The sequence below is a fragment of the Mastigoproctus giganteus genome, chromosome 1, assembly GCF_048544385.1.
Source record: "Mastigoproctus giganteus isolate SK-2022 chromosome 1, ASM4854438v1, whole genome shotgun sequence".
Classification (NCBI taxonomy): Eukaryota; Metazoa; Arthropoda; class Arachnida; order Uropygi; family Thelyphonidae; genus Mastigoproctus; species Mastigoproctus giganteus.
In genome coordinates this window covers 147428375-147454676 of record NC_143575.1, presented here as the reverse complement: position 1 = coordinate 147454676, position 26302 = coordinate 147428375, and the positions used below count along the sequence as shown (strand labels likewise).

The 26302-nt window shown below is 38.3% G+C and overlaps 1 protein-coding gene across 2 annotated transcripts in view; it reads right to left on the bottom strand.

Moving 5' to 3' along the window:
* Positions 1-26302, bottom strand: part of LOC150091184 (calaxin-like) — a 175641-nt gene that overhangs the window by 73498 nt on the left and 75841 nt on the right. For both annotated transcript variants that reach the window (XM_090382671.1, XM_090382664.1), the window contains exon 4: positions 12959-13044. In XM_090382671.1, the coding sequence (XP_090238797.1) occupies positions 12959-13044 (86 nt within the window). The remainder of the gene's footprint in view (positions 1-12958; positions 13045-26302) is intronic.

Genomic DNA, 26302 nt, shown 5'->3' with positions numbered 1-26302 from the left:
GACTCCGATGAGGGCAACAAACAGAGAAATAGAGTAGTAAGTAGTAGTAGTAGTAGTAGTGGTGGCATGTGATGCAAGAAAGCAAGTATATGAGCTTATGCAGCATCAGCCAAAAAAAAAAAAAAAAATCGCACCATTCCCTCCAAATGCCTGTCCAGTGCCTCCTTAAATTTATTTAACCTGTCAACTTCCACAATGACAGATGGAAGTTTGTTCCAGCAATTAACCACCCGCTGGCTAAAGGCGAATTTCCACACATCTATTCTACATCTGTCTTTTCTTAATTTGAATTTATGCCCCCTTAGGTTCGTAATCGGAACAAGTGGAAGGATCCCATCAGAATTCAGCATGCTCAACCCATTCAAGGCCTTATGTACCTCAATCAGATCACCGCGCAGGTGCCTAGTCTCCAGCCACTGCAATTTTCAGAACTTAAGCCTCTCTTGGTAAGAGGATCCCTTCATTCCCCTCACCAATCTTCTCTGTACATGTTCCAGCAGCTCTACATCCTTCTTGAAATGAGGCCTCCAGACCTGTATACAGTACTCTAGGTGTGGCCTGACCATTGCCTTATACATAGGGACAATCACCTCCTTCTCCCTGCTAGCAAAATTCCTATATATCATTGACAAAACCCCCATGACCTGCCCTGGCAGCCTGTCTGCATTGCTCAGAAAACATCATATCTGATTGCACAATTACTCCCAGATCTTTTTCATTTTCTGCCACCTTAAGTGTAGTACCACACAGTTGGTAAGTTTCTCTGGGGTTACTTCTACCTATATGCAGTACTTTGCATTTGTCAAGGTTAAACTTCAGTTGCCACTTCTTAGCCCATCTGCCCAAATTATCTAGATCCTGTTGCAGTAGCACACTGCCATTACTGTCATTAACAACCCTGCCAACTTTGTATCATCTGCAAACTTCGACATTAAGCCTGATATACCTTCATCAATATCATTGATAAATATACAAAACAACTGTGGGACTCCACTAATAACATTAGTCCGTGAAGAGCCGCACCCATTAATTACCACCCTCTGTTTTCTTCCACTCAACCATCCTTTTATCCATTGTAGCAACTTACCCTTAATACCATTCTGCTCCAATTTGTACAATAGTCTTCCATGCGCAACAGTGTCAAAAGCTTTCCTGAAATCCAAATATATGATATCAAAATTATTTTTTGCATCCAGTTCCTTTGTAACCACATCATAATATCCTATCAAATTTGTCAGACAAGACTTTCCCTTAACAAACCCATGCTGTGTCTGAATTATTGCTGCAGTTTTGTCTAGATGATCCTGCAATGCATCTTTAACCAGTGACTCTATTATTTTACCCGGAACAGAAGTTAAACTAACTGGTCTGTAATTACTCGTGTCACCCTTCGATCCCCCTTTGTTTTTTTTTGTTTTTTTTTTTGGTAGTTGTTGGCGCATAGGTATCTGTGGCCATAATGCACCTCCCAAGGTTTTTGCAGTACTTTGATCCAAGCCCGAGGCGGGAATCGAACCCGCAAGGCAAGCACTTTACCCACCCGGCTAGCCCGGTTGGCTCCCCCTTTGTGAATTGGGGATACATTTGCACATCTCCAGTCCGTGGGGACCTCCCCTGAATCCAAGGATGCTCTCATAATTATGGCTAAGGGTTTGCTTAGTTGCTTTGCTGCCTCCTTTAATATAACTGGATAGATCCCAATCACCCCAGGTGCTTTTCTTATGTTTAACTTCAACGATTTCTCCTCCACTTTGCTTTCAGTTATTACAAAATCATTAAGTATCCTGCTAGTAAATCAGAATATCATATAATGGGAGTTTAACTTCCCAGATATTGACTGGAACTTGTGGATCGGTAACTCGCACACTAACAAGAATTCTGTGGATTTATTGGATGATTGTTTTCTACGGCAGCATGTTCAAGAGGGAATAATACTCTTGATCTGATTATTAGCAGTCATTGATTATTCATGCATTAATAATCTGCAGATAAAGTAATCACAAGGTAGCAATGATCACAGTGGTACTGATGTGTTTACTTCAGCAGCTGGTTGTGTCATTTTCAAACCATAGATGATTGCAAATATACAGAACAGAGATCATTTTTCATAAATCTCTTTTCAATCTCTCAATGCACATTCTTATGTTAATAGTAGTCGGCATAAGAAAAGGAGCTTGATCATTTAAACACACCTGCTCCGCAATTGGAGAAATGTTCCATTGTACATAATTAATACTCACTTCAGATACATCATTGTTAGATGGAGCAGTGGCATTGCTGGTTGAAGGCACTGCTAAATCCAATGCTTCATTTCTGTTTGACTTTTAAGTAATCTCAATAGTTTTTTTAGTTCTCGTGCACTCATTGCTACCTTTGTCTTTATTTTCTTAGGTCTTGTCAGTTTCATTCTTTCTTGATACTCTCGAGAATGCCTAACACTTGACTTCGACATTGTTGAACACCTTTTACAAAATTATTGATGTGAAAACGTCTATAACAGGACCTAACAATGGAATGTAATGAAAATGCAAGACGAAAAAAGAAATTTTTGACAAATATTTGTATCGTTGCAGTCATATGACAAATATGGGTATTGTTGCAATGATTGTAATGTCATACTATTCAACAAATAGCTACAATCAAATGGTAATTAGGCTATTGTCTTGGATTTCGCTAACCTCTTCCAAGCCAAGGATGTTTTCACATAAAATAAAGCATCTGTCATGTGTACAAGATACACATGTTTTTTTTTTTTTTTGTTTTATTGTGTTTTTCTAATGTAGTTCAACAAAATTCAAATGAATGGCAATTTAATTTTGTAAATTGATTCACTAGAACTCGAGATATTGTGCTGGTCATAAAAAATGCATCACATGCTCTAATCACACTACTTGAGTGCCTGGCAGAGACTAATGGTGGGAGCCACGGATGATGTCACTTCCTTGATGCATTTCTCGTGACCAATCAGATTTACTCGATTGAATTTTTTGTAGATGACACCAAGGATGCTTCACATCAAAAAATCAATACCTAATACAAATATTTATTTATATTAGGTATGTGCAATACCTAATACAAATAAATATTTTATTAGGTATGTATCTGCATATTCTTTTTATTATTTTACTATTAAAAACTCCATGGTTATTTTTTAAATTCAAACAGCCATAACTCCATAAATTTTCAAAATTAAACACATTTATATCAACTTTTTTCATTGTTTTCAGGTTGAGCAGATCCTGAAAGTATGTCCTGCATGTTATGCCTAAATATAATACAATCAGCCCCCCCCCCCCCCCCGGAATCTCACCATGACAGGTTTTATATACTACTAAGTTATTGTACACTTCTTTTAGTGCATAATAAAGATAATTTTTATACATACACTCAGTGATCACTGAATTGTGACCACCTACCTAATACAATGTTGAGCTACCATTCTCACAGATAACAACTGCTATCAGCCTAACCACTGACTCCACTAGATGTCTGAAGACACCAGTAGAGGTCTGCAAGAAAAGCTTTCTATAGTACTGGAATAGATGATGCTTGCATGTCCATTTGCCTCACTTTCCGTTCCAAAACAGCCCACAGGTTCAATTAGATTGAGGTCAGGCAATTTGGGAAGCCAATCAAGATGGATGATGTGTTCCATTAACTACTCGTGCACGGTGCAGACCCAATGATACAGCACATTATCGTCTTAGGTACAGTTTCTGTCTTCCAAGAGCTGCCAGTAGATTTCACCAGTGAAACGTTTGGTCCATACACATCGGGGATCCTAATTCTTGCTAGCAAAACGTGCCCTATATTAAACTACCACAAAAATCTGCCTGTATGGTGGGTCCATGGACTTTTGTTGCTTGTGCCACACATGAAGGCATGTCGCACTAGGTATTTGGACTCATCCGAACAGCACATTTGTTTCCAGTGTCCAACCAGTGTGTTGCTGACACCAAACATTTACTGTTGTGGTGTCAACAATACGAGGAGAGGGCGTTGTTTGCTGCAGAAACCCATACGTGTGAGTGTGTAGCACATCATCATTTGGGATATTTTTCTATCACTCCCCCATATTGTACTGCAATGTCAACTGTCACACGGTGACCTGCTGTTGAATCCATCAAGCTGCACACTTTGCTCACCACGAACATCCGCCTTGAATAATCCTTTACAATTCTGTTGGCAGGAGGTGGTTGGATCCATTCGACACCATTCTTTGTACACCTTAACCACAGTGGGTAACCATTGTGAGCAACTGATAAGATATGCCATTTCTGATATGGAAGCATGTGATGTGCAAGCTCCCACAATCATGCCCTTTTTAAATTTCATGATATCTTTACTACGTCCCATAACTGCTACTTTATCATTTTCACTTGCGCAACCAGATGCAATTTACCAACTTTCATGAAAATGAAATTGAGACCGAAGAGGAATTGTGTGCATGGATACTTGGAGTTGCAGAAGAATTATGAGCAAAGCAGAACCTCAGATGTCTTTATCTTGAAACAATAATGCATCTTCACAAATGCCTGGATGTTTGTAGCCAGCATTTTGAACAATCAATTAGATTTGATTATTTTTGTATATAACTAGGGTTAATATTTGCAATAAACATAATTTTTATTTATTTTAATTGGTTTTATTTAGATCCACAGCTCTGTAATATTCCGACTTTGTCCGAAATTATTCAAAGGCAATATCTCAAAAATGGGAATAAATTGGACTTACGTTCATATAGGCTTTTTTCTTAGAATCACCCTAAGAACACTATTAAATTATTATTGACCTTGCCTGGGATGCCCTGCACACACACACAGACACAGTTCATATGTCATTTCAATATCAAAGCATGCAAGTGATTAATTCTGTTATTTTCAAATAAACAAATATTAACTCTCAGGTTCAATATATTAGTATTAGCAATGAACACATGGTGTAAGGAAGCCTATGGCTTATGCTGCACCAGCCAAAAATATAATAATAATTCAAAATAAATAAATAAAATAAAATAAAAAGAAAATTTAAAAAATAATAATAATAAGAGAAAAGGAAATAGACAACCCATGTGTTTCCCTCCTCCCATTGGTAATTATCCAGCTGACCTTTGAATTTCCCTGAACTGTCAGCCTTTACCACCCATGTAGGTAACTTATTCCAGTAATTTATAACTCATTGGCTAATGTAAAACTTCCTGCAATCCAGTCTAAACAACTCCCCCCCCCCTGTAACTTGAAATATTGGCCCATAGTTCTAGAATCATTTATAACCATTAAAATTTCGTCCTTATTCATTTTGCTTATGTCTCTCAGAGCCTTAAACACGTCTTAATCAAGTCTCCAAAGTGGATAGTTTCCAAGCTCTGTAACCCACATATTCAAAGTCTTTCTTCATATGGACACCCTTTTGTCAATCTCAACAGGCGAATTACCTGTCTTTGGACATTTTCAAGAAGAACAATGTCTTTCTTTAGATGCAGTCACCATATTTGAACACAATATTCCAAGTGTAGTCTAACAAAATATAATAATCCCATTATATAATGGAATTATGAAGTCCTTATCTCTATTAGCAATTGTTTGATAAATCATCAATAGGACACCATGGGCCTTCCTTGCAACCTGTCTACAATGTATGATGAGAGCCTTGTCAATCGATTCGGCCCTGGAAAGATTGTGCAAGGCTCAAAGGGTAGAATTTTTTTCAGCCTGGACTGTACTTGTTAACAGGAGAGACTGCTTCTACAGGGATGAGATACACTTAAATAGAAAGGGTGCAAGAATATTTGCTGATGCTATCGAGGCAGTGTTAGGTGGGTCGGAAAACTGCTAGCTTGGGGGGATACAAAGACGAATAGATTAACAGTAGCCACTGGCAGAGGTGAAAGAGATTCTTGCACTGCTTCTATTGGAATGAGCAGAAATAAGCCTGAAAAACAAGATTCAGGATATTTCAGAGACTGCTGGGAGTCATTGCGGTACAATAAACACATGGGTTGTGTTAGGGTAGCTAAGAATAGAAATAGGTGCATGTATACTTGCGTGTACACCAATGCTAGGAGTTTAGTAAATAAATTTGATGAATTTGAGGTATTGCTCAAAATATCAAAGGCAGATATTGTTGGGATATCAGAGACCTGGTGTCACACAGATGTAAGGAATGCAGAACTGGAATTTGGGGAGTACAACGTCTACAGAAAGGACAGACTGGTTAGGAAGGGAGGAGGGGTTATGCTATTAGTTAAGAAATACATAAAATCCAAGGAAGTGAAGCCAGTGGACATCGCTGGACAGTGCAGTGTCGAGTCAGTTTGGTGTGACATAAGCATTGGGAGATCAAAATTGAGAGTAGGAGTGTGCTATAGGCCTAATGACTTTGATGAGTATAATAAGAAACTGTACAGGAAAATAGAGTGGGCCAGTAAATCAGAGAGTCTTATAATGGGAGATTTTAATTTCCCAGATATTGACTGGAGTTTGGGGGCTGGTCACTAGCAAGGCTTTTGTGGATTTATTGGATGATTGTTTTCTACATCAACATGTTCGGGAGGCAACTAGAGGGAGGAATACTCTTGATTTGATTATCAGCAGTGATTCTTCATGCATTAAGAATCTGCATATAAATGAACCACTAGGTGGCAGTGATCACAGTGTGCTGAAGTGTGATTTACTCAAAGAGGTAACTACCATTAGGGGTAAAGGGAAGGGTTATTGCTTTCGTAAAGGCGACTATGATGGACTGAGACAGTATTTAAATTCTATACAGTGGGACCAACTGCTGATGTTACCAACAGCAAATGCAAAATGGGAAGCATTCAAAGAACTTATCTTGGAAGCTACTAGGCTTTACATACCAACTAAGAAATATTGTTCAAGGTTTAGGCCTAAATGGATGTCAGATGAACTGATGAGGCATATGGCAGAGAAGAAACATGCATGGGATACATACAAATTAACACATGACACAGAAGCCTATGATAGATACAAGTTGATCTGTAATCAAGTTACAAAGGAGGTTAGGCAGGCGAAGGCAGAGTACGAGAAATCTTTGGCAAGGGATGCAAAGAAAAACAGCAAAGAGTTCTTTACTTATGTAAACTCTAGAAGGAAGGGGATGAATCAGATTGGTCCACTTGATATTGATGGGTCAACTGTTGATGATCTTGCTCAGGTAGCTAACAAACTAAATCAATATTTTGCATCGACATTCACACATGAGGAGTTATTTAGCGAGGGGAAAGCCAGGGGTGTATTCAACTCTAGCAGTAAGCTAGAGAATCTTGTAATAACTGAGAGTAAAGTGGAGGAGAAACTGTTGAAGATAAAGACAAGAAAGGCACCTGGGGTGAATGGGATCTATCCAGTTATATTAAAGGAGGCAGCAGAGGAAGTAAGCAAACCCTTAGCCATAATTATGAGAGCTTCCTTGGACTCAGGGGAGGTACCCGCAGACTGGAGATGTGCAAATGTGACCCCAATTCACAAAGGAGGATCAAAGGCTGACACAAGCAATTATAGACCTGTGAGTTTAACTTCTGTTCCAGGAAAATTAATGGAGGCACTAGTTAAAGAAGCACTGCAGGATCACTTAGACAAGACTTCAGTTATAGCTCGGACACAGCATGGTTTTGTTAAGGGGAAGTGTTGCCTGACCAATTTGATTGGATACTATGATGCAGTCAAAAGGAACTGGATGCAGGGAATAACTTTGATATTATATACTTGGATCTTAGAAAGGCTTTTGATACTGTTGCACATGGAAGTCTGCTGCACAAATTGGAGCAGTGTGACATTGGAGGCAAATTGCTGCTATGGATAAAGGGGTGGCTGAGGGGGAGAAGACAGAGAGAGTGGTAATCAATGGACACTGCTCAGTGTTGGGTCCATTATTGTTTTCTGTATTCATAAATGATATTGATGATGGTATATCAAGCTTAATGTCGAAGTTTGCAGACGATACAAAGGTAGGCAGGGTTGTCAAAGACACTACTGACACTATGCTGCTGCAACAGGATCTGGAAAGGTTGAGCAGATGGGCTGAGAGGTGGTAAATGAAGTTTAACATTGATAAATGTAAAGTACTACACATGGGAAACAGCAACCCCAGAGCAACGTATCAACTCTGTGGTACTACACTGACAGTGGTAGAGAATGAAAGGGACCTGGGGGTGGTTGTGCAGGCAGATATGAAGTTCTCTGAGCAGTGCAGATGGGCTGCAAGAGTAGCTCATGGTGTATTGTCAATGATATATAGGAATTTTTCTAGCAGGGATAAGGAGGTGATTATTCCCTTGTATAAGGCAATGGTCAGGCCACACCTAGAGTACTGCATACAGGTCTGGAGGCCTCATTTCAAGAAGGATGTAGAGCTGCTGGGAATAACTTTGAAGTGAATGGAACAAAGGGGTGCTCTTACGAAGAAAGGCTTAAGTTTTGCAAATTACAGTGTCTGGAGACTAGGCACCAGCGAGGTGATCTGATAGAGGTGTATAAATCATTGAATGGTTTGAGCATGCTCAATGCTGATGGGATTCTTCCTCTCGCTCAGAATAATCACCTGAGAGGGCATAAATTCAAATTGAGGAAAGACAGATGTAGGATAGATGTGTGGAAATTTGCCTTTAGCCAGTGAGTGGTTGGTTGGTGGAACAGACTTCCATCCCTTGTCGTGGAAGTTGATAGCCTAAATAAATTTAAGGCTCAGCTGGACAGGTATTTTGAACGAACAGAGGGGTGAAGTGGAAGTGGTTTTTTTTTTTTTTTTTTTTGGCTGATGCTGCATAAGCTTGCTTTCTTGCATCAAATGCATCTACTAATGCTAATGCTCGGAGAACTTCATGTCTGACTGTATCGCAACACCCAAATCCCTTTCCTCCACTACCGGCTTAATTCAACTCCAAGTGCATAAGTTATTTTGGGGTTACTGTACCCCAGGTGTAATAGAGCCTTACACATTGCTGGATTAAAGCATGGCTGCCATTTTTCTGACCATCCCTGAAGTCTGTCTAGGTCACTCTGAAGAAGCTCTACTTGGCCATGATCATTAACTACTATACCAATCTTTACATCATCTGCAAATTTAGACATCACGCCCTCTATCCCTTCATCGATGTCATTTATGAAAGTCAAAAACAACAGTGATCCTAATACTGATCCTTGGGGAATTCCACTTCTTACATGAACCCAATCTGAGGAATAACCATTTATCACAACCCTCTGCCTCCTGCCCTGAAGTCATCCAGCTATGGATTTTCCCTGTGATTCCAACCTGTTCCAACTTATAAACTAAGCATGAGCGGACTGTGTCATTTGACTCAGTCTGCTCGTGTGGGACTGAGTCAAATGCATTGTTGAAATCCAAATAAACTATGTCAAAATTATTCCCTCTTAAGTCCAGCTCTTGAGTGATTCTGTCAAAATAGCTAACTAGATTAATTAAACTTAATTTTCCCTTTACAAAACCATGTTGAGTATCCTTCAGAATTCCATTTCTATCTAAATGATCCTGAATTCCACCCTTGATCATCATCTCCATGATTTTCCCTACTACTAAAGTTAGAATGACCAGCCTGTAATTTCCCATTTCACTCTTAGAACCTGCCCTTATGTATTGGAGATTCATTGGCACTTTTCCAATCCAAATGAATCACTCCCGAGTCCAGTAATTCTCTCATAATTAGCTTCAATGATTCAATGCACGCACTTGCCACCTCTTAAGATTATAGGGTATATGCCATCAATCCCAGGAGCCTTACTGGCCTCAAGACTCAAAATTTTTTTCATTAAATAAACATGTGAAATTTCAACATCATTAATTACATTTTTTTTTTCAACTACACTCCCATAATTTCTCATTGACACAAAAGGTTTTTCTTCTGTAAATATTGATGCAAAGTAACTGTTGAGTTCGTCTGCAACTTCAGCTGGGGTATCTAATACTATACCATGTCCATTACATAAGGATCCAATCTGGTTTATCCTCACTCTTTGCCAGCGACTTCTCATAATCTGCCTTTGCCAGCTTAACCTTTTCGGTGGCACTATTACAGATCAATTTGTAGCTGTTATATGCTTCTGTGCTTTTTACTGCTCTAACTTTTCCATGCTGTCTTTTTCTGCTCAAGTAATATGGCAACTTCATTATTCATCCAACTTGGAATCCTCCTCGTGGAGTATTTTTTAATGGCATATAAGCATTCAAGGCTTCTGTGATTAATGTTTTAAAGGTATACCACAGTTTAATTGTATTCACTCTCTGTGAGATATATACCCAGTTTATAGAGGCCACGTAGCACCTTAAGCCATCATAATTTCCTTTCCTGAAGTTATAACCCATTCCTTTGCCTTTGGCTACTGCTACCTCTCTCTCTCTCTCTCTCTCTCTCTCTCTTTCTTCATCGTGCACCTTAGAACTCTGTGATCACTTTCTACTACTGGTTCCTGTACTTCCAGCCTTCTGGTTCATGAGTGATGATGAGGTCTAGAGTATTGTTTTTCCTAGTACTTTCCCTGACATGTTGATACAAATAGCAATCATCTAGTTGATTTAAAAATTTTGTCCCCATGTGGAGTTTCCCTCCCATTTGCTCCAATCAATTAGAGGCAAATTAAAATCACCCATAATTAAGACATTCACACTTATTTGCCCATTCCATTTGCATGTAGAGGCTCTCATCATAATCTTCACAATTGCCTGGCCAGTAGATTACTCCCACTCTCATTATACCTTTGCTTCCAACTATCTCACACCATACAGATTCTATACTAGGGTGCGAAACGTCTGAGTCAGGGAACGCTTTTGTCGCGCTCGGGCTGCTTTTGATAAGAAGCATGACCCCACCACCCCTTCTGTCTTCCCTAAATACATACCATACTGAAACTCATCATTCCCTATCTCCGGGTGGCACCACATTTCCGTAAGCTATTATGTCAGCGTTACTTATCCTAACCAGCAGTTCAAATTCACTCATTTTATTGACAACACTTCTGACATTACTGTATAAACAATTAAGACTTAATTACTTTACTTTTACTGTATAAACAATTAAGACTTAATGACTGTATAAACAACAAACTGTTTTTGTATAATTAACTACCCTGACACACTCCTTAAAGTTATTTAAGCTCACTTCCCTGGCATTAGCTACCTGCTCATTTGAACGTTTCTGCACTCAGAGCATCTTGCTAATATATTCTGTTGTGGTAACAAACAAGAACTCTTGAGATATGTGCAAGTGTTATTTTGACCAATATTATCCGATAAATGCGTATCTATATTACGCTTGTCCCTCCCAAACTAGTAGTTTCCCCTGAACCTTTAAGGTATTCTCAACGATGCTTGCAAAAACTCTTGCACCACCTTTGTTTAAATGTATCCCATCTCTACAAAACAGATTCCTTCTACCTACAAGTGTGGGCCAAACTGATAAAAATTTCCCCCCAAAAGCCTTGCAGAGTCCTTCAAGTCTTGAGTTAATCCACAAGGCTTTCAGCATATAATCCCTCCTATTGTGCCTGGGCAGAACTGCAGCAGACATTGTGACCTAACTCACAGCATTTTTTCAGCATGGTCCTATATTTGTCTAACAAATCGTCAGATCGTGTATGCTTAATGTCATTATTCCCCACATGAATAATAATATTCTCTTTACCTCCCCCTTAAAATCTGACAGTCTGTTGGTGACATCATTAATATCTGCTCCCGGCAGACATACCCTGGTTCTAGTCCACCTATCCTTATTTAAAAAAAATATTTCTCGTTTCCCTGACAATGGAGTCTCCTAATAGAACTGAGTCGTTTTAAACCAGAGTAGTTTGCACTTGGTTATTCTGTTCTGGGGCCCGAATCGGGAGTGCATCACTAAGTTACTATAGCCGTGAGTCCCTGACGAGCTCCCAGTTATATTATTCTCGAGGGCAAGCACCTATTTTTTTCAGTGACTCAAATTGTTCTAGCAATGCACCAAATTGTAACTGGTACACTCCTCACAACGGTGACAATGTAAAGAAGCTCCACGTGAGCTATGATTATCTAGGTCGACCTTGGAATATATGCCACAGGTTCTGCAAAGGATAAAATCATGACTCACATGGAAATCACCATAGGCTATTTCTGTATGAGTCATGGTACCCTCTGACGAAGTGTTTAAGACGGATCTTGTAACAATCATTGTAAAATTTACTAAATATTAATAAAAGAAACTTTCAAAAAATTATATTTATAATATTAAAAAATCAATTACAGAAAAAAAAAAAAAAAAAAAAAACTTTATCAAAATAAACTTTACAATATACTAAATAACCTCTGAAATGCTGCCCTACTCCATTAATCCTGCTCTAATCCCCTCTTATCTATACTTCTTTGCTATCGCTATGAAGAGCTCCACAAGGCACATCTACTTACCATAAATACCAACAGTCCATATTCTTAATGAATTATCTACTTATGCAACATAAATGTATACAATAAGCTGGAGTGTTACAATGGGAGAATAGAGTTATATGCTTTTAAAACTCTTTTCTTCCGGTAACGTGCTCAATCTGATAAAGTGTCATACATTTTTTATAATGAGGGAAAATAATGTCATAGTCAATACATCATGATATTACATACAATTATCTGATTTCCGGAATTACTATTTCAACATTTGGATAAAGAAAGCAAAATACATTTAATTTAAATTGAGTAATAACAATGCTTATTTCTTTTTTTTCCATTAAATTAGTTTTTCTAAACATTTCCGATATCTGTTACAATATATTCACATATGTTAATAAATTGTAACATTTTATATATGTTGCAATATATAAAAACTGAATTAATTTAAGTGGTCAAGTTTGTTGAAAAGAATCATAATAAAAATACATCATGATTCTTTTGAAACATAATATCAACCCTGGAGACTGAGAGCAGTCCATAGGTTTATACACAAATCTATACAATATTATCAAAATACCTGAGGTAAAGTCTGTTTCAAAAGTTGAAGAATTTCTTCTCGATTTATATAGCTGTCTTCCTTTAGTGCATATGCATGGAAACAAACTATCAAAAAAAGAGGAAAAAAACTTTGTTAGTAATTATTAATAGCGATATATATATATATATATACAAATATATATACATATATATATATTTTTTTTTTATTAGAAATGCAAATGACTGGTGTAAGTAAAAAATATTACTTGGCTTTTAGCTAAAAAAAAAAGTTGGGAAACTGAAATTTTAAAAGCATATGCTTTTAGACAGCCTAAAACAAATAAATCATTTTAAAAGAATGATCATGCAAGTTTAAGTAAAATTTAATAAATTATATAAGCATTTTTTTTTTTTTTTCATTCTAAAAAAAATAATCATCTTAGTTTTCATTTTATTTAGAAATTGTTAAGGGGTAGGGGAGTCTAAACATAACCATAACTTTTTTTTTTTCCAAAAAAGTATTTGGAGAAATAAATTAAACTCATTTATCAAACTCAAGACTAAGACTAATATCCAAAATCACCTTTCCAAAACAGATGATACAGCCAGATCAGCACAGGCCCAGAACAGTCAAAGCCTGTTTAGTCCCCTATACAGACTAAAGGGATATGATACTCTCTAAATTATTCTTCTAGTGGCAACGATCTTAGTGGGCAAGTCACAGACAAACTCTATCAAATAAAGTCTGTAATTCAAACTTGCAGTCTAATCTGTGCAGGAACCAGAGAGGAAATTATTGATTGCCCCCACATAGGACACAATCATCTTACACACTCATTCATGCTGAGGGCAGATGACTCTCCTATGTGTGAGAATTGTGAAAATGTTTTAACTATTCAGCATATTCTAACCGAGTGGCCAAAATATAAAGGACAAACATGCTTCATATTTTACTGCTTTTAGTCACCAGACTGAGCTTTATACACTGTCAGATTTTATCTGACAACAACCATGTATTTGCTGTTTTTAATTATTTAGTCTTATTTAAAAATATACCTTTTATACTGCTGATATACCTTTATTGTTTACACTAGGGTTCTCCAAACTTTTTCAAGTGAGGACCGGTGTTTTCAGTTTTTTTTTTTTTTTTCCGCAGCCCACCTATAGCTATAAATTAATGTATTTTCAATAATTATACTCGTAAATTCAACAAATAATGACCCAACCATTAGGACATTTTACCAGTAATAATGCCATTAGGTATTCATTAACATCATCATCATCATCATCATCAGCCATTTTCAATCCACTGCAGGATGAAGGCCTCTCCAGCAACTTTCCAGTTCCTTCTGTTTTGAGCACTGGCCATCCATTTACTACTCAAAAACTCATGAATTTCATCTATCCATCTCCGCCTTTGTCTTCCAGGTTTTCTTCTAGCTCCTCTTGGGTACCATTCTGTTATTTTCTTAGTCCATCTGTCATAATGTCTTCGAGCTATGTGTCCTGCCCAAGACCATTTTAGTTCTTTAGTTTTGATAAGAATGTCCTTTACTTGAGTTTGCTGCCTAATCCATGTGTTTCTCTTCTTATCTAACAGTCTGATTCCCAATATAATTCGTTCCATTCTTCGCTGTGTAGTTCTTAGCTTTTCTTCCATTCTTTTGGTGAGTGCCCAAGTTTCACTTCCATAAGTCATGGTGGGGAGTATACATTGATTCATTATTTTACGTTTCAGACAAACTGGGATATTGCTCTTCAGTATGTGACTATATTTCCTGAATGCTATCCATCCAGAATTTATTCTTCTCTTGACTTCCAGCCATTTATTATTATTACAGCTAATAACTTGTCCCAGATAAGTATATGACTCCACCTTTTCAATTACTGCTCCTTCAATCATTATTTCCCTTTCCATGGCATACTTGTTCATCATTACTTTTGTTTTAGCCATATTCATCTTTAGTCCAAAATCCTTACTAACTGTGCATAACTGATTAAGATTTTCCTCTAATTCTTTGGGATCGTGGCTTATGACCACAATGTCATCTGCAAATCGTAAATGGTTTAGGTACTCTCCGTTCACATTGACTCCTTTCTGCGACCAGTCTAATCTTCTGAAAGCTTCCTCAAGGGCAGCAGTAAACAACTTCGGAGATATTGTGTCTCCTTGTCGAACTCCTTTCTCGATTTTAAATTTCCTACTGTCTTTGTCTAGTCTAATAAAGGATGTAGCACTCTCATATATTTTCTTCAAAATCATAATATATGGAGTATCTATGCCTTGTCTTTCCAGTGCCCGAAACATTGCCTTATGCTGTATGGAGTCAAATGCCTTTTCATAATCCACAAATGCCAGGCATAATGATGTTTTATATTCATTTGCTTTCTCCATTAGCTGTGATATTACGTGAAGGTGATCCATAGTTGAGAATCCTGTCCTAAAGCCAGCTTGCTCTTTCGGTTGATTCTCATCAAGTATTCTTTCTAATCTGTTAGTAATGACCCTTGTGAACAACTTGTAGATGTTGGATAACAAGCTAATTGGTCTATAATTTCCAATTTCTGATTTATCTCCTTTCTTATGCAGCAAAACTATGATTGCATTATTCCACTGCTTAGGCGTCACACCTTTTCTAATGCACTTTGTGAAGAGCCTTGCCAGTTTTTGTGTTATGTCTCTTCCTCCCAATTTTAACAACTCTACAATAACTTCATCTTCCCCCGGGGCTTTCCGATTCTTCATTTTCTTCAATGCATGTTCTACCTCATCAGGAAGAATATTGGGTATGTCGTATGTGTTGCTACTTTGCAATCCATCTTCCCCACTGCTGGTATCATTCCCTCGCTCCTTGTATAATTTTCTATAGTAGTCTTCTGCTATTTGAATTATGCCTTTTCTGCTGTTTATAAATACACCATCGCTATTCTTTAGTTTCAGTATCATTTGTCTTTCTGTATTACTGCTCATGGCTGCTGATTTAAATCCTTTGTTTTCCCTTAATGCTTGTTCTACTTTTCTTGTGTTAAATCTTCTTATGTCCTCTCTGAGTCTCTTTCTAATGGCTTTGCATAACTCAGTATACTCAATTTTCTCCCTGTCAGTGTTTTTCCCGCTCTTCATTTTTCGTCTTCGGTTCATCATGACAAGTGTTTCTTGACTAATTTTTTCTTCTTTGGATTTCTGTTTCCCTATAGGTTTCTTGGGCTTTATCACTTTCAGAAAGTTGTAATATTCCTCGTCGATATCTTGGTCCTCAGCAGTCTGCAGAAGCTCAAACTTGTTTTTAAGTTCCAGTACATACTGCTTTTTCTCCTCCTCTGTTATCTCAAAGACCTTTGTATTATTTACTCGAGTCAGTTTTTTCCTTTCCTTTATCTATATCAAGTGTACATCTTACCATTCTGTGATCACTTCCAACATTTACCTTATTCAGGACGGTAACATCATTCACAATATATCTTCTGTTAGTGAGGATGAAATCGATTTCATTAGTTGTTAATCCATTTGGACTCTTCCATGTCCACTTTCTGTTCACCCTTTTCTTGAAAAAAGTGTTCATTACTGACATTCCTTGAGATTCTGCAAATTCCACAAGTCTTTCACCTCTTTTATTTCTTTCACCAATTCCAAAATTTCCTACAGTTCCTCTTTCTGCGCTGTTTTGCCTTTTTCCAACCTTAGCATTGAAGTCCCCCATAATAATAGTGTAGTGGGTTTTCTGCTCATCTAGAAGACTCTCAATTTCAGTGTACATTTCTTCAACCTCTTCATCATCATGGCTCGATGTTGGTGCATAAATCATTATAATCTTTAGCTTGTACCTCTTAGAAATCTTGAGTATTAGTCTTGACACCCTTGGTGATGTACTTTTGAATTCCAAAATGTTGTTTTTAAAATCTTTATGGACCAGAAACCAAACTCCACCTTCACTCCTTTCACTGTTTCCATTGGTGTACAGCAGATTTCCACTTGATAAACTTATAAGTGATTCATTTCTTCTTCTTGTTTCAGCCAAACCGATGATATTCCAATTCACATTTTCTAATTCCTTTTCCAGCTCTAATATCCTGTCTTCACCGATGAGTGATCGTACGTTATAACAGGCCAAGTTCAATTTCCGTGCATGGCAGCCTGGTCGTACCCAGAGATTCTTAGCACCCTCTGCTTCCACTCTGATTCTCTCGCTGCCGTAAGAGGGAGAGTGAAAGCTGCTGGGGACTGAGGGCCATTTGTATTGTTGTGCTCTCATTGCTGGAGGGTTTGGTCTTTTCCTCTTCACGCTGACCAGGCGTCTTGAAGAGAACCACTCTACACATTCGTTGCCACCTAAGTGACGTAACAGGGCTTACCATCGAGAAGGTGTGCATGAGTGGATTTTAGGGAGGCAGGCCAACCGGACTTCTCCTAAATCTTCTGTAATAGAGAGAGATATTGGATCCATCAGTGTTTTAGGCTGAGTGTCTGATAACACACAGGATACCTGTTACCCTATCAGCAAATATAAATAAAATATAGGTAATTCATTTCTTTGTTTATTATGAAAAGTTTACTATCAAAAGTTAACATAAAATTGACATATTTTTGGGTCTGTTTTTGGGCAAATAAATATTTATTTAATGAGTAGAATGATGTTGTTTTCCATCACATAGTAATTTTAAATCAGGGGGGAAAAGATGTCAACTTGATTATCAAATCTGGCTCGATGTCCAATCTGTTCCACATTTGTTTCTTAAAACACTAATGTTGAGAATCCTGTTTCACATTTGAAAGTTGTTACAAATGGCATAAGAAATTTCAGATCTTTTTCTGATAAATGCTTATATTCTTCACGGCAACTTAGCCAAAAATTTATCAATGAGATCTGACTGAAGCGATCTTTTAATACTGTGTCACATGACAGTTCAATAACAGAATCAATTTCTTGTTCATTGAGACAGAATTCTTCTACATGCTCCACATTAAAAGTAAATGGGTTTTGAATCCACAATTTACTGCTGTCAATTGGAGGAAAATATTCTTGAAAGTTTGATTTCAATTCCAAGAGATATTCTTTAATCACCATAGAAATCTCAGCCGGAATGCTGCTTCGAACATACTTTACTGTAATTTAGTTAAACTAGGAAGAAAATTATAATTCTCACTTTGTTTGTTTGTTATTTGGTTTTCTAGGAGCATTAGCAACTAAGGCCATGTTGCTCCGGGGACATGTGGTGGTCATTTCCTGACCTTTCCGCATCCTCCGTATTTGGTGGTCACAGGCTCGAACCCCGGCCTAATCAAGAAGCGTGTGCTATGCACTGCTGCTCCTGCCCACCTGGCTATGGAGGCACCAATTCCCCCTTTAAACTTGAAGTATCCACAGATGAATTTGATTTGTAGCTGTTTCTACTTTTCCTGAACTTTAAAAATATTTATAGCAATACCTTGTAAATTTAAATTTAAGGCATTTACAACACCAAAAATATCACATAAGTAGGACACTTTAATTAACCAATTAAAATCATTAAACCTGTCTTTAAATTCAATATTGCATCCTATGCTGATGAAGGATGTTGCTCTAAAAACAATAAGTACCCATTCTTTATTTTGATTAGTCGTTTCAATACATTCCCTCTTGATAAACCATTGAATTTCACCATGTAATAGAAGATTCTGGAATTCAAGGAATGAGCTTTTATATAGTTAACAAATATGACACATTCTTGAATAGCTGTATTCAAAACCAAAGGCTTTTTTTTTTTTTTTTTTTTTTATAGCTAACGCTTCCCTGTGAATACTACAATACACCCATTCACAATCTGGTGCCACCTCTCAGACCCTCGGCTAAAGTCCCATGAGGGAACCAGCTATTGACCGGCGCCATCGCAACTCACTCCGACACATTTGTTCCAATTGATTCCACTTTTAGTTATATAATTATTGATTAATTTTAAAAGTTTTTCAGCCGTTGTTCTCATTGGTAGGGGTTTACAAAACAAAAAATCTTCACTGACAGTGTTCTTAAAATCATATCTTACAAAACACATTAAATTGGCATTATCTACTCTGTCTGTACTTCTATCTAGTTGTAAAGAAAAAATTGAATGTACTTTATGAGAGTTTCTTCAATATTATTCACCATTTCTACAATTCTACGCTTCACCATATAATTTGATAAGGAGAGTAAATGCAGCTGATTTTCTTTCTTTTTATAAAGGTGAGATGAAATTGCTTTTAGTGTGGGAAGTATTAACTTTTTGCCTAATGGTATGAGGATCTCCTGTCTCAGGTATCAGCAACATCATATGAAGCCATAACCAAGTCTTCATTGCAAAATCTCACAGAAACAACGTTTACAAAACTTTTTCTAGAGGAAATATATTCATTTTTCTTATTAATGAAAAATTCCTTTGTTTATATGAGTATTCTGGATGCACACAATCTAAGTGCCGTTTCAGTTTCAATGATTTCATGCATTCATTTGAAAACATTTCAAAACAGATAATGCACAATGGCATGTGGTTATCGCAGATGAAACCAAATTTTAAATAATCTTCATAATACTGCCTTGTCCAAGAGGTTTTGGATTTCTTTTCCATGCTGTCAGTCTGCCCATTTCCAGGGTGTTTATTAATATTAATTCCATTATCTCTACTTGTACTAGGCTGCACATCACTTGACTTATTAGGTGGACATTTCTTCAGCCACTTATACATATTAAAAATGACAGGATTTTCTCACTGCTGCTGATGACTGCAGCGTGGTTCATAAGTTAGAGATGGAAGAGGCAGTCCGTCACCTCAGAGGCAAGGTGTACACATGCATGCTAATTACGTGGCATAATAAAATTTATGAGTGCATCAGTCACTGGGTTGTTTTTTTTTTTGTTAAGAACAGAGTCATCTTGAGACATCATAGATATAAATTTAATAAATTATAAAAGCATTAAATTTATTTTTTTTTATGAAAACTCCAAACACGAGAGGTATTAGGACATATAGTACTTAGTACCATGCTTGGGAAGACGAAAGAAGATATTTGTTGACATTAGACTTGAACTTCTGTAGACTGTAATTTTCAGGAAATACGTATGAAGGAGGGTTGTTCCAGAAACCGGCAGTTGAATGAATAAACGAGGAAAATGAAAAACTGGTTCTGTGAGTTTGAAGTTGGACAGTAAATGAATGTTGGCTGCTGGAGGCACGTTTTCGGACTGTTTTGAAAGAAAGACTGGGAATTATAGAAGCCAATTCAGAAGAACAATGCCCATGGAAATAGCTGTAGAAAAGGCATGCAGCAGAAACAGTACATCTATGAGACAGCAAGTGGAGAGACTCTGTTAGAGATGAGTCATTAATTAACCTAACTGCCCTATTCTGAATGGAATCTAGAAACTTGAGAAATTTTGGAGGGGCACCACTCCAGATGTGGGAACAATATTCCATGGTAGGGTGGATTTGCGATTTATACAGAGTGAACAGCTGTTTAGAAGAAAAGTAACACCAAGACCAAAAGAGAAAATCAATTTTTTTAGATGCATAGGACAATATTTGTAATGTGCTTGTGCCAAGAGAGATTAGAAGTCATGGTAATTCCCCAAAAAAAGATATATCATTTTGCCTAGAAATCAGAGTGTCACCAAAGATAAGCATAGGAGCAGAAGAATCCTTTTTGTGGGATATAAGACAACTGAGTTTTAGAAGGATTGAAATCAACTAGGTTGTCTTTGCCCCACTGGAGAATTACCTGGAGATTGGCGTTTAAGGAATTGGTAGCGGATATTCGAGAAGTTGAAGCTGATTGAGCAGAGCAAGGTTTCTCAAAATGGAAAGTGGAATGCAATGTGCTATCATCGGCAAAACTATGGATAGGATTTCCAGTCAATGGGAGAAGGTCATTAATATACAAGAGGAAAAGAGTGGGGGAAAGAACTGAACCTTGGGGCACACCAGCATTAGTGGAGAAGTTAGAAGACAGAGAGCCATCTACCATCACTCTCAGTGAGCAATCAGAGAGAAAACTGGATAACTAATTACAAAACACAGTTGGCAAACCATAAGATGGAAGCTTGTTTAGCAGACCTTTTTGCCAAATATGATCAAAAGCCTTTCAGATGTCATGACCAACTGCTTGTGTTTCACCGAGTCCATAAATAGGTAACGTACGCCAGAATATCACCAGTGGATTGACACTGATGGAATCCATACTAGCGATCGTTGATCAGACAAAAGGTTTCTAGATAGATTAAGAGTTGGCGGTTAATTGATTTTTCAATTACTTTAGAAAGAGTAGAAGTAATAGCAATAGGACGATAACTGGATGGGAGGGATTTGTCGCCCTTTTTAGGAACTGGCTGGATATAAGCAAATATCCAAGCAAAAGAAAAAACACCATTGGAATAAGAAACTGAAAAAAGGTGGCAAAGAACAGGAGTAAGTTCAGGAGCACAGGTTTTGAGAACAAGTGGAGAAATACCATCAGGACATGGAGCTTTCTTTGCATCAAGATTCGTCAAAATCCTTCTGACATTCTTTTGACGGAAGACCACAGGAGGCATTGAATGGAGTGTGTTGGGAATGGTGAGAGGTGTTTTACCAAGTTCATTAATACAAAGTTGGAAAAAAATGGGATGCTAGCAAGTCAGTTTTATCCTTGGCCAAAGTGACAACAGAACCATCTGGTTTTGACAGAGGTGGGAGCAGAGATGGGCAAAAGTTGCGGCCAATAGCTTTGGCAAGAGACCAGAATGCTCAGCTACCATTAGGGCAAGAAGCAAGTTTTCTACTCTTAGCCTGTTCAAAATCTAGTTTGAACTGATTAATAACCCCTTTACATTTGATGCGAGCTTTGGTGTAGGCAGAAAATGAAACTGAAGAATTGGAAACAAGCCAATTACAATATGCAATGTTCTTCTCTTGAACAGCCTTAGCACATTTATTGGAAAACCAAGGTTTAGAACCGTGTATTTAGAAGGGTTGTTTGTGAGAAAAAGATCAAGTGTGTTGGCTGTATGTTTAAGATTGTCCGGTATTCTTGTAGGTAAATGAACAATCTGTGCAAGGTCATTAGTAATTGCAAAAGCCTCAGCATCTCGACCAGCTGGGTTGTTGTGACTAGAAAATGGAAGCCAGCTGGTGTTGTGAACATTAAAATCACCAACGAAAATTACCTCACTGTTAGGAAAGTTGGACTGGAGAAAATCGAGTTGCAAAGAGAGGAAGTCGAAGAGCTCCAAGCAATTAGTGGAGTTGGGAGAACGGTAGAGGCAACAGATGAATTTGACACAATGAAGTAGAGAGATTTTAAGCCAGAGAATATCAAAGAGAGAAGATTCCAAATTGCCAAGTCTCTGACAGGGAATATCAGAACGGACATATGCACATTAGGTCCTTGAGGTTGTCACAGACATTCTCTCAGATATGCCAGACAAGCTGTTCTTGCTACCTGGGAGTCTAAAACGCTGATGGAACTGATATTCGGGTGACACTTAAGTCAAAGTGGACCCAATTTCGGCGAAGTCCGGACGGTCTATGACAGCCAAATCCTCTGCTTGCACCTTCACGATGGTGGGACTGTTAGTAATCCTGGGTATAACCTTCATGCACAAGTACATGGTGGGTGACCACCCAGGTGTGAACCAACGTAAGCAGGGGTCGAGGTGTGGCGCCCACACCACATGGAGGAACGCCGCCCCTCTATGTTACCAGGCAGTACTAGGTGGTAGATGACTCTCATCAACCGGTGAAATACCACCACTTTGCTTATTGGAGGCTTGAAGTGGTGGAACCCATGTTTAGTCTCTAGAGCTAAGTTCCGGCCAACCCTTCCCTATCTCTTCCGTCATGCAGTATGATTGACGATTTTTGAGGTTATGATTAACATCGTGGCGAGATCCAATATTCCTTACATTTCGAGGGTACAGCTCTAAAACGGTGTTCGCAGGCCGGCCGCTAGTTAGTACACCGGACTGAACCTATTGGTAACTCTCTAGGAAGCTTCCGGATCAGCTAGTGTATAATCTTGCTACCTCTACTCTGCCAGACAGTGACTGGAGGGAGTCCGAGTAGTGTGTATGTGGGGAGCATTGTCGAGGCCACATTATGTCAAGGATCTGGGTATATTCTTACCACATGTACGCCATATCCAAAAATTTCATTACTTCATACAGCATGTCCCACCCACTTTTTCTTACTATTGAATACACCATGAATTGTCAAAATAATAGAGCAAGCTTATCTGCGAAAAGATCTAAACCTCCCAAGGACTTCCTAATTCATTTCACAAATATACGTGGTCTCAATTCTAATCTCAACGATGTCCATTTCCACTTGCAGTCTTCCAAACCCCATGTACTTTTTCTGACTGAATCTCAGTTATCAGTTGATTCAACTACTGCTCATCTCAGATGTCCAAATTATTTGCTGTATGATTCCTTTCGCCTCAAAGGTGGTACTTGTGCATATGTCCGCTCTGATACTCCCTGTCAAAGACTTAGCAATTTGGAATCTCCTCTCTTTGATCTTCTCTGGCTTAAAATCTCTCTACCTCATTGTGTAAAATTCATCTGTTGTCTCTACCGTTCTCCCAACTCCACTAATCACTTGGAGCTCTTTGACTTCCTCTCTCTTTGCAACTTGACTTTCTCCAGTCCAACTTTCCTAACAGTGAGGTAATTTTCCTTGGTGATTTTAACGTTCACAACTCCAGCTGGCTTCCGTTTTCTAGTCACACCGACCCAGCAGGTCGAGATGCTGAGGCTTTCGCAATTACTAATGACCTAGCACAGATTGTTCATTTACCTACAAGAATACCGGACAATCCTAATCATACAGCCAATACGCTTGATCTTTTTCTCACAAACAACCCTTCTAAGTACAAGGTTGAAGTGAGAGGTCCTTTAGGCACTTCACATCACAACTTGGTGATTGTCTCTTCTCCAATGAAACCTTTATCTCATGGCTATTCTGAACCTCGTATTGTTTGGCATTACAAGAATGCAAAATGGGATGACCTGCGAGACTTCTTTTCTTCTTTTCCTTGGTCTGATTACTGTTTCAAAACTTCTGATGTCAACGTTTGCTCAGATCGTGTCAGTGAAATTATTCTTGCAGGAATGGAATCCTTTATCCCACACTCCACTTTAAAATCTCGTCCTTTATCTAAACCTTGGTTTTCCAATAAATGTGCTAAGGCTGTCCAAGAGAAGAATGTTGCATATCGTAATTGGCTTGTTTCTAATTCTTCAGTTTCATTTTCTGCCTACACCAAAGCTCGCAACAATTGTAAAGCAGTTATTAATCAGTCCAAACTAGAGTTTGAACAGGCTAAGAGTAGAAAACTTGCTTCTTGCCCTAATGGTAGCCGAGCATTCTGGTCTCTTGCCAAAGCTATTGGCCGCAACTTTTGCCCATCTCTGCTCCCACCTCTGTCCAAACCAGATGGTTCTGTTGTCACTTCAGCCAAAGATAAAGCTGACCTGCTAGCATCCCATTTTTCTTCGAGCTCATGTATTAATGATCTTGGTAAAACACCTCCCACCATTCCCAACACGCTCCATTCAATGCCTCCTGTGGTCTTCCGTCAAAAGGATATCAGAAGGATTTTGATGAATCTTGATGCTAAGAAAGCTCCAGGTCCTGATGGTATTTCTCCACTTGTTCTCAAAACCTGTGCTCCTGAACTTACTCCTATTCTTTGCCGCCTTTTTTCACTTTCTTATTCCAAAGGTGTTTTTCCTTCTGCTTGGAAATTTGCTCATATCCAGCCAGTTCCTAAAAAGGGTGACAAATCCCTCCCATCCAATTATCGTCCCATTGCAATTACTTCTACTCTTTCTAAAGTAATGGAGAAATCAATTAACCGCCAACTCTTAAACTACCTAGAAACCTTCCGTCTGATCAACGATCGCCAGTATGGATTCCGTCAGTGTCGATCCACTGGTGATATTCTGGCTTATGTTACCCATTTATGGACTAATTCAATGGAAAGGTTCGGTGAAACACAAGTAGTTGCTCTTGACATCTCAAAGGCTTTTGATCGTGTTTGGCATAAAGGTCTTCTAAACAAGCTTCCATCTTATGGTTTGCCAACTGTTTTTAGTAATTGGTTATCCAGTTTTCTCTCTGATCGCTCACTGAGGGTGATGGTAGATGGCTCTCTGTCTTCTAACTTCTCCACTAATGCCGGTGTACCCCAAGGTTCAGTTCTTTCCCCCACTCTTTTCCTCTTGTATATCAATGACCTTCTTCCATTGACTGGAAATCCTATCCATAGTTTTGCCGATGATAGCACATTGCATTCAACTTTCCATTTTGAGAAACCTTGTCCAGCTCAATCAGCTTCAAGTTCTCGAAAATCTGCTGCCAATTCCTTAAATGCTGATCTTCAGGTAATTCTTCAGTGGGGCAAAGACAACTTAGTTGATTTCAACCCTTCTAAAACTCAATTTGTCTTATATCTCGCAAAAAGGATTCTTCTGCTCCTATGCTTATCTTTAGTGACACTCCGATTTCTAGGCAAAATGATATATCTCTTTTGGGGATTACCCTGACTTCTAATCTCTCCTGGCACAAGCACATTACAAATATTGCTTCCTCTGCATCTAAAAAACTTGGTTTTCTCTTTCGCTCTCGGCGTTACTTTTCTCCCAAACAGCTGCTCACTCTGTATAAATCGCAAATCCGCCCTGCCATGGAATATTGTTCCCACATCTGGGGTGGTGCCCCCAAAACCTCTCTCAGGCTTCTTGATTCCATTCAGAAGAGGGCAGTTAGGTTAATTAATGATTCATCTCTAACAGAGTCTCTCCACTCGCTTTCTCATGGACGCACTGTTTCTGCTGCATGCCTCTTCTACAGATACTTCCATGGGCACTGTTCTTCTGAATTGGCTTCTATAATTCCCGCTCTCTCTTTCAAAACAGTCCGAACACGTGCCGCCACCAGCCAACATCCATTTACTGTCCAACTTCAAACCCACAGAACCAACTTTTCATCTTCCTCATTTATTCATTCAACTGCCGTTTTCTGGAACAACCTTCCTTCATACGTATTTCCTGAAAATTACAATCTACAGAAGTTCAAGTCCAATATCAACAAATATCTTCTTTCATCTTCTCAACCTCCAACCCAAGCACGGTACTAAGTACTATAGGTTATAATACCTCTCGTGTTTGGGGTTCTCATAAAAAAAAAAAAAAAAAAAAAACAAGTACCACTTTGAGGCGAGAGGAATCATACAGCAAATAATTTTGGAAACTGAGATGAGCAGTAGTTGAATCAACTGATAACTGAGATTCTGTCAGAAAAAGTACATGGGGTTTGGCAGACTGCAAGTGGAAATCGTTGAGATTAGAACTGAGACCACGTATATTTATGAAATGAACTAGGAAGTGTTTGGGAG